General features: G+C 67.1%; 1 protein-coding gene across 1 annotated transcript in view; it reads right to left on the bottom strand.

Moving 5' to 3' along the window:
* Nucleotides 1–9,213, bottom strand: part of GRAMD4 (GRAM domain containing 4) — a 59,312-nt gene that overhangs the window by 4,060 nt on the left and 46,039 nt on the right. The window contains 11 exon segments of the mRNA XM_047867173.1: nucleotides 154–222; nucleotides 1,052–1,136; nucleotides 1,668–1,716; nucleotides 1,719–1,760; nucleotides 2,429–2,573; nucleotides 4,247–4,401; nucleotides 5,929–6,038; nucleotides 6,114–6,157; nucleotides 6,603–6,674; nucleotides 7,700–7,748; nucleotides 8,674–8,765. Coding sequence (XP_047723129.1) covers nucleotides 154–222; nucleotides 1,052–1,136; nucleotides 1,668–1,716; nucleotides 1,719–1,760; nucleotides 2,429–2,573; nucleotides 4,247–4,401; nucleotides 5,929–6,038; nucleotides 6,114–6,157; nucleotides 6,603–6,674; nucleotides 7,700–7,748; nucleotides 8,674–8,765 — 912 coding nt within the window.

The raw sequence follows: 9,213 nt of genomic DNA, 5'->3' as shown, positions 1-9,213 counted from the left end.
AAAGAGGGAGGGAGGGAAGGAGGGAGGGAGGGAAGGAAGGAGGGAAGGAGGGAGGGAGGGAGGGAGGGAGGGAAGGGGGGGCGCTCCTCAGGCCCCTTACGGCCGCAGCCCCAGGCCCACCCCAGGCTCCCCGGCTTCCCACCCAGCACTTACTTTCTGGGTTGATGGCGTTGACACGGCAATCCCCATGCCTGACCCCGGGAGGACAGAGAGGACCTTGTACTGAGGGGACGACAGCACACTGTCACCACGGGCCCCTCCCAGGACCAGGGCCAAGCCTGTCCCCATGCCCCGGGGCCCACGGACACCAAGCCCCACGGAGCCCCGGCCCTCCTGGCCACAAGAAGACAGACGGACCTCGTGACTGAGAACCCAGACCTGCGAACGCCCCCTCCCGCCCCCTCCCGGAAGGGCCCAAGCGACACAGGGTCTCCCTACGGGGCACCGCATGAGCAGAACGCCCCAGAGGGGAGGCGCGGAGGGCCCAGGGCCCCAACAGCCAGCGGGGTGCCCCTGACACACCAACGAGCCCGGGTCCACCCCACAGCCGGGGCTGGCCCGCGTCCTACGCGCTGAGACCCTGGAGACGGGGAGCAGGTGGGCCCGCGGGCCCCGCCAAGGGCGTGCGCCGACCCCGCCCACGCCACGTGACCACACCCGAGGGAAACTGGCTGAGGAAATGCTCGAGGCAGGGGGAGCATCTCGGGGCAGATACACAGTGGCTGCAGGGGCCCAGGGGCCTGACCTGGGACCCACCCTGCCGTGCAAGCCTGACCCATCTGGGGGGAGAGCGCCCGGCGCAGACCCGTGAGGGGGTGGAGAGGCCCGTCGTGGCACACGGACGCTGACGGGAGCCCAGGGGGCTCTGCGTGGAGGCCTTCCAGAAGGGGAGCCCTGCCGTGGCCAGGAACGAGGCCAGCAAAGCTCCCTGCTGGCACCAGCCTGGCGCTGTGAACTCACGCGGCTGGAGCCCAGCCGCTTCACGGCCCTACGGCCTCCTCTTCCCGACGCGGGAGGGGGCGAGGAGAAGGGAGGAGGGGGCCCAACCGACCTTCTGGATGTCGGTGATGTCCACCAGCTTGATGACTTTGTTCCTCTTGGAAGAACCGGACTTGGAGCTTTCGAAGCACAGGTAACTACCGGGGGAGAAAGCAACAGGGGCGTAACCCAGCAACTGACCGGGATGCCCCGTCCAGGCCGCCGCCGCCACCACGGTCCCCAGGGGGCGAGGGCGATGCCCAGAGGGCCCCTCCCACCTGTCGCCACGCACCGGCCTTTTACAGAAGACATCACTTTGAGAGAGAGAGTTTCACAGTTTTTACAGACTGAATCCACCGCCCTACACGGAACCTGGCTGACGTTAGGAGGATGCCAGGCACCCTCGCGCTGTCCAACCAGAACCAAGACTGTCCCCGAGGCCCGTTCCTTCAGCGAGGGGCAGAGAGGGAGGCGTGGCCCGTGGCCGCCGAGGGCCCGCGGGCTGAGAACAGATCCCACCCCGGAGCCCCTCTTCCCGCCCCTACACCTGGCGGAGGGCCCCCCCCCCACCCCCAGGGGTAAGCTCTCCGTCCGGTCTCGTTCTCGGGGAGAAGCAAAGCCTTTCCCCGAAAGCGGAGCAAGTGCAGCCGCGGGCCCGCCACTCGAGGCCAGTCCCCGGAGGCACTCACTTCTCCGTCACGTACAGGACCCCGTTGCGGATGTAGTCTGTGGGCATCTCCGGTCCCGGTTAATCAAGCAGCAGCGCCAGCCGTTCTCGCACACTAGTGGGGACGGAAGTGACCGTGAGCGCTTCCTCCCACTCACCGTGAGAGCCCGTCACCCCGGGCTTCCCGAAGACGCACCGACACACGCTCCCCGCCACCGGGTGACGCCCCGGGAGGAAGGCAGGGCGCCCCCCCCCCCGCCGCCTTCCTGGCAAGCACATTTGCACATCCTGGGTCTGCAGGACGAGGGGCCAGGAGGAGGTCAAAGGTCGGGTCTCAGGGCTTTCTTCCGCAGCTGGTCACCACACGCTACAGACCGCCAGGCAGTTCTAGAAACCCAGCTCCCTGGGCGCCCACCGGGTCAAGAGTTCAGGGCAGGGCCTTCCTGGGAGGCTGACCAGGGACCAGTGCCCCGGCTGCCTCCCACCACACGGCTCTCCAGACAGGTCACGGCCAGGGCGAGCCGGGGCAGCGCAGGTGACGCTCAAACTGGGGACGGCTCTGAGCCGCGCTCTGGGGGACCCCCGGATTTCTGCCGCTAAACCATCTGCTGCGGGAAAGGGGGGACCCTGTGTGGGCCAGGAGCACACCCGGCTCTCCCACCTGCCCACCCAGAGCAGCCCTCCGAGCCCCTGGGGCTGTCCCTGCCGAGGGCCCCCAGCATAGGGGCCAGCCGCACCCCCCCCCCCCCAGGCCAGGGCGGGTCACGGACTCCGTGCACGTACCCGCCAGCGGCCGCTCGTTCTCTGTCAGGTTAAAGATCTCGTGGAAATTGCCTTTCTTGGTACCGTGGAAGCGACCGGTGTCCTCATCCTTGCTCAGGCCAGCGGGCGCGCTGGACACGTAGCTCCGCGAGGAGGCCGTCTGCAGCTGCCGAGAGCACACGCGTGCCCATCAGCCACGCCGGGTCGGCAGGGACTGTGACGCGCGCAGCCCCCCGCCCTTGCCGGCTGTCATCGTACAGGAGGCGCAGAGCCACGTGTGCCCAGATGGGGGAGCGCGGTCCCCCTAAGAGCCCCTCCAGGGGCCGCCCCTCACCCTGCGAGGGCAGAACAGCCCCACCACAGCGGGGAGACCCCCCGTCTCCCCAGCAGGGTCCCCACTCCCGAAGGCCGAGCTGAGCCCGCCGCCGGCGCACGCAGCCCATTCTCCACGTTTGAGAAATGGGATGTGGTCGAGGGACGGGGCCACTGAAAGCAACATTAAAAAGTCAAATGATGGGGCGCCTGGGTGGCTCGGTCGGTTGAGCGTGCGACTTCGGCTCAGGTCATGATGTCACGGCTCGTGAGTTCTAGCCCCGCGTCGGGCTCTGGGCTGATGGCTCAGAGCCTGGAGCCTGGAGCCTGCTTCGGATTCTGTGTCTCCCTCTCTCTCTGACCCTCCCCCGTTCATGCTCTCTCTTTGTCTCAAAAATAAATAAACGTTAAAAAAAAAATTTTTTTTTAAAGTCAAATGGTCACGACACAGCTTCCAGACGGACACCGTACCCAGTCGTGCCCTGGCGGCTGGCCAGAGAGGAGACAACAGACACACGTGGGACCGAGAGAAAAAGGGGGTCCCCGCGACGTGAGGTCACAAACACGGAGGGTGAGCAGAGCCGCAAGCAGCCGCACACGGACACCCCGGTGGGGTCCCCCCTCCTCTAGGGAACCCGCCCCCCGGCTCCCCTCCGTCTCTCGGACACTGGCCAGCACTAAGTGGTCTTGACCCCATGAAGGCCTTTTCTCCCCAACCACCCCAGGGCTAGGACGAACCCCTCGTCTCCTCCCATGCCCTCGGGGAGCCAGGCTGCCCGCCTCACCCCACCTGCACAACCGGGGCCCGTCCGCTGGCTCAGCTGCTCGTACACACACAAGCTTCACCCCTAATAAGGAGCCCGGGCTCCCAACAGGCGTTGCTGTCCTAGAGCCTGGCCCACACTGACCCAGAGCTCCCCTCCCATCAGCGGGTCACCAGACACCTTGTCCTCAGAGGACCACTTACACACAAGACTCAGAAATCCAAGTCCCCTCCTTCAGGAAGGCTTCCTAGACCTCCCGAGACCCTGAACGTCCCCCGCTCATCCGAGACGGAGGAGAACACCTAGGCCAGCTGGTCCTCTGTGCCCCGACTTGGGACGCAGGGCCCAACACCCACAAACGCCTTCCACCGTGGACGAGAACAGGCCCGGTACCGGCGTATGGGCACGAGGTAGGCCTGAGCCTCAGAGCCAGGGAACGGAAGGGCTGGACAGCAGCCCCCAGGGGGTCCCTCCTCCCAAGGCCCCCAGGCTCTGGGTAGCCGCGACCAACACCCTGTACTGCGCCTGCCCTTGGCCCGGGGGCCCGCCTGGCTCAAGTCTGTGGGAGGGGCCCTGAGGGGCCCTGCGGCGGGTGGGGGCCTCCAACCCCGGGGCTCGTGGGCCGTCCGAAAGGGCAGTGCCGGGTGGCAGGGAAATCCCCACAGCCCCCACTGTCCCCACGGGACAGACGCTGGCCTCCCCGTGCACGGAGAGCGGCAAGTGGGGGGGGGGGCCTGGGAGCCGCGGCCCGAGCCCGGCCTACCCGGCGAGACACGGCGGCGTTGGAACGCTCCTTGAGCTGCGGGTCGGTGGGCAGGCTCCTCCAGATGATGTAGGGGGTGTCGTATTTGGCTCGCAGTCTCGGGCAGCGTTTGAAGATAAAATCGATGAGGAAAAACTTGATCCCGGCGTAGAGTCCTGGGGACGGGAAGACACAGTCCCATCCCACCCGGGACCAGGACCGTGGCCACGTCCGTCCCCTCGGCACGGCGGCCCCGCGCCCCGGCCCGGCCCGCGGAGGACAGAGCGCCAGGGCACACGGAGGGCCTCGCAGAACCCGGGGGGGGGGGGGGGTGCTGGTGCAGGGCAGGAGAAGCAAGAGGGCCAGGAGACCCCAGCCCAAGGGGGGTCCACTCGGGCCTGCCGCCAATCAACCCAGCTCCCAAGCAAGTTACGAGCCCCGAGAATGACATGAAGGGACCCACTCCGGCCTGCCGCCCTCTGACCCGGCGGGCCCGCTCCCACTCGGGGTCAGAGGGTTCGCACCCCGGCCCAGGCCCCTGAGAGACGGCACCGAGGGCATTTTACTTTTGCTGGTGCCAGTCACTTCCCCCAAGGCCACGCCGTCTGCCAGCCCTGGCTTTCCTGGCAAGGCCTGCAGGGAGAGCGCCAACCAAAGAGCAGGGCTGCGGCGCATGCTGGGGGCCGCGGGCAGGTGGGGACGGCCCCCATTCCGTGAGACCCCCCCCCCCCCGAACTACGTGGCCGCTGCGCTCGACGCCCCCGCTCGGACCCAGCCCCACCCGTGCACTGCAGCCGGGCCGGGGACCCTAAGGCCCGAGACAGGTCAGGAGTCAGGGTCTGGCCAGGGGCAGCCTCAGGACCATGGCCTCGGCCTCAGCCTCCACACCCACCCACACCTTCCTCCCTGCCCTGCAGAGGCCGGGGGCAGGGGTCCCAGTGAACCCATGAGGGGTTCAAGTCCTCCTGCCACCCCACGGTTTGAAATACGGACAAAGGCCATGTCCTGCACATCCAGATCTGTGGCCTGGATTCTGCACATGCCCCACCCTGGAATTAAAACCCTCAACGCCCCACCTCCAGCTGCCTCCCCCCCTCCATCCCCCCCCATCCCTCGTGCCTCACTACAGCAATATCACCTGCCCAGCAGTTTGGCACAAACCCCGACCCCGCCCTGACCATCCCGTCCATCCACAGATCCCACCACAGCCCAAGGCCCCACAGGCCCAGCCCTCCCGCCTGCCCCATGCCCCTCAGTGCTCTCCCCACTCCACCCCGGCCAAGGGCTGTTCTGGACCCGCACAAAACAAACCTCCGAAACCTCACCCTCTGCCCGAGCCTCCGCCCCGCACAGGACGGAGGCCAGCGCTCCCCACGACACCCCCCCCCCCCCCAGCCCTATGTCTCTCTTCCCTCGGCCTGACCCCGTGCGGCCCCTGTGGGCCTTTGGGTCTACCAGCTCCTCGGGAGTAGAGCGTGAGCCTGATTTAAGAAACAACCGCCACGTGTCTAGGGTGCGATGGGCCTCATGTCTCCCGAGTGTAAACACCTCATGAGAAGCCATCGGATGAGGCCCAGAGGGAGGAGAGGCAGTGAGCGCGAGCAGCTGGCCTCCGGGAGGCACGTGGCACGCGCTCTGGTGGGAAGCAGCCCGGGCACCCTGTGCCACACTCACCCCCGACCCGGGACGAGGCGCCTCCTTACCCAGGGCCAGTCCCACCAGGCGGTGGGGGAAGAAGCAGGAGGCGAGGAAGGCGGCCCACAGAGCGACGTACAGCTTCTGCGTGATCTCAGGCTGGACCCACATGAACAGGCTGGAAGGGAGAGCGGGGCTCAGCCGGGGGGCGGGCCACACCCCCGAGGCCGCGGGCTGGGGGCCCATCACTCACTTCTTGATCTTTTCCAGGATGTCGGCCATCTTGCCAAAGAGGTTCTGTGCGGAGAAGCCACAATCACAACAGGTCCCCGTCCACACGGCCACGTCAGGGGGGCCGGGTTCACGGGCCGGCCAGAGAGGTCCAGCCCCCGTGTGGCCATGGCCGGGTGACACAGCCACTCGCGGGCCGAAGACGGGGGGCGGGTCCGGTGCAAAGCCCAGGCTGACGCACTGACACGGATGTCCCGGGCCACGCCCCTCCTGGAGACAGCTCGGCCCGGCGGGTAGGGGCTCCACCCTCCAGGGGGTGCCAGCCGACAGCCTCAACCGGGAGGGCCCTCCCTCCAACCAGGGTTGTCTCGGGTGCTGCCTCGCGGCCAAAGGGCAGGCTGACAGCAGGTCCGCTGACAACAGACAAGCCAGGCCTGCGGCGTTGGGGGCCCCCGCTGGGCGACGCTGGCACAGAGGCGCCCCCAGACCAGACCCCGAGAGGGGGAAGTACCTGGGCTTTCTGGGCGACATCCAGGACGAGCTGGAACTTCTCAGACACAGTCAGGTCCTCCTTTGGAGGCTCCTGCAGCCAGACGGGAGAGAATTTCCTCCGAAACTGAGCAGCTCAGAGGAATGAGTCACAAGAACAGCACAGGGGCCTCCCAGCCCCGGGAACAGGGTCGCTCTGCTGCCCCCGCACGGCATGGGCTGGCTGGCCTGGCAGACACCACTCTGGTGCCCGGGAGGACGGTGGGCAGCGGCAGGGATCGCACCTTGACGGGTCGTCTTCAAACGTGCACAGAGCCCTCCGCCCCTCACTTTGCAGTAAGGGAAACTGAGGCGGGGGCGGGCTGACCTCATCCTGTTCATCTGAGCTCATTCAACCAGAGCCTCCCAAGGGCGTCCTGGGCACCGGGGCCCAGCAGGCACAGGCCTGCCGCCCCCGAGACTCCCTCCCCAAGCCCTGACCCCTGTGGCACCACTGCACCCAGCACCCCTACTGCCAGCTCCCGCCCATGCCTGCAGCTCCACCCCACGGCCAGAGTCTCCCTCTGGAGCAGGTCAGCGAACTTTCTGTAACGGGCCAGAGAATAAACACCTGTAGCTCCGTGGGCCATGCGGTCCCTGCCACAGCTACTAAACCCAGCCGTTGCTGCCCCAAAGCATCCGCAGCAGTGTGTACATGAAAGGGGATGGCTACATGCCAATAAAACTTTATTTATAAAATCAGATGGAGGGCCGCGAGCTTGCTGATCCCTGCTCTACACGTCCACTGGTCCAGGGAGACACCGTGACAGCCCCCTTCGTACCTCCCTCTAGCGGATCACATCCCAGCTGGGAAGGGTCAGGACAGGCCTGGTTCCCCTGCCGCCAAGCCTGGGCCAGCAAGGGGCACCTGGGGTGTCGGCCGGCAAGGGGTCATAGTGTGGCCGTCCAGCGCTCTGTGCCCGGGGGATGCTGGCTTTCCGCTCCCTGACCTTGACTTGCCAGGCAGGGCTCCCCAGGGCATCCGCACAGCTGCTGCTGGAGGCCTCAGGGAACCCACGCTGCCAGCGGGTCGAGGCCTGACCGGGCGGAGACCGAGACCTTTGCCCTCCCAAGACTTACCACGGGCTCAGACACTTCAGGCACGATGCTCCACTGTATCCTCCAGCCCCTGGTCAAGAGGAGACAATCACGGGCCTTTAACAGCTGGTGCGTTAGAGGGAGGACCTCAGATCCCCAGCCCCGTGCTCCCGACCGGGAAGGGGTGCGGGACAGGAGGGGCTGCGGAGACCCTCTGCCGTCTGCTGCCGTGCCCACCAGGGCTGCCCCCTGGCTCTTGAGAATGGACAATTCGAGGTCGCCCTCACCGGCCCCTCCCCCGGGGGCCCAGAAGCGACCGGTCTTTCAAAGTAAGTCACCGCAGCAGTGACAGCAAGTACTTTAGTTGCCCATGCCTCGCCTGGGCACAGAGGACGCCCTCACGAGTACGTAAAGATTTGCCTCCCTACAAAAAACATTTTCAAATGAACCAACTCAAGCAGGCACCGAGATGCAGCTAGGAACACTCGTATGCGGAAGTGTGAACTTTTGAACGGCTGCGTCCAAATCTGGAACACGGGGGCTCTCCTCTGGAGGGACGTTCACTGCTGGGGCAACCGCATGTTCAGACACGCCAGGCAGCCTGGGGACGGGGGGCATCCCGACCGAGCCCCCAGAAGGTGCTCACAAGGGCGCGAAGGAAAGACGGGGCATGTTGCTTGGGGCTGGCGATTGCAAGGACCCTCACTCTGAATGCCAGGACCCCCCCCTCCCCCAGGGCACAAAGACCCTGCAGCCCCGTCAAGGCCCCTGGGCTACCATCACTGAGCGGGGGCAGCTGCAGGGACCCCGCGGGCACCCGCCGGCCTCCCGGAAGAGCCGCCGGGGAGCTCGAAGATCACCCGCCGCTGGCTCCAGCGAGCCGGGTGGGGGCGGGCACCCTCCTGGGGGCTCGGGAGCCCCGCCCATCGCAGGACGACCCCCGACACCTGTGTGCGAGGCGGCCCCGGCTCAGGGAGACGGCACCTCCACGGGCACGGGCAAACCAGCACGCTCACCTGGCTATGAGGTAATTGAGGGACAACCTCAGAATTGCTAGAAATAAGAACATGGGGATGGCCCAGCCATGCCACACGGCATTCATGTACACCTGCGGGTAGGAGGGAGACGGTCAGGCACCCGGACAGGCCACCCCCTCCTCCTTCCCCCCGACCCCCCGCCCCGCCAGGCCACGATGGGAGGTGGGCGCCCAGGCCCCCAGCGGCTCTCCAAAGGAGGGAGTGCGTGACGGGGAGGCCCCGGGAAGAGCTGCTTTCTCAGCAGGGGTTCCCAGGGGTGGCACCAAGGGCCGCTCTGGGTGTGCAGGGAGGGGGCGCCCCGGGGAGGCAGCTACCGGACGTGGCCCGGGATGGGCACGGGCCCCTGCCGGCCCCAGGCGCGGCTCCCCCGGGAAGAGCTCGAAGCCCCGCCAGGACTCAGCACGGCCAGGCGAGGTGGCCGACCGCTGGCTGAGAGCCCACGACGTGCCATGTGCCTGGCACACAACAGACGTTCAGACAGGACAGAGAGTGGAGCGCGGGGGGTTTCAGGCCCAGGAG

Source organism: Prionailurus viverrinus, chromosome B4 (genome assembly GCF_022837055.1).
Source record: "Prionailurus viverrinus isolate Anna chromosome B4, UM_Priviv_1.0, whole genome shotgun sequence".
NCBI classification, from domain to species: domain Eukaryota; kingdom Metazoa; phylum Chordata; class Mammalia; order Carnivora; family Felidae; genus Prionailurus; species Prionailurus viverrinus.
The sequence above is the reverse complement of the archived record's forward strand: the minus strand, read 5'-3'. Positions and strand labels throughout refer to the sequence as shown.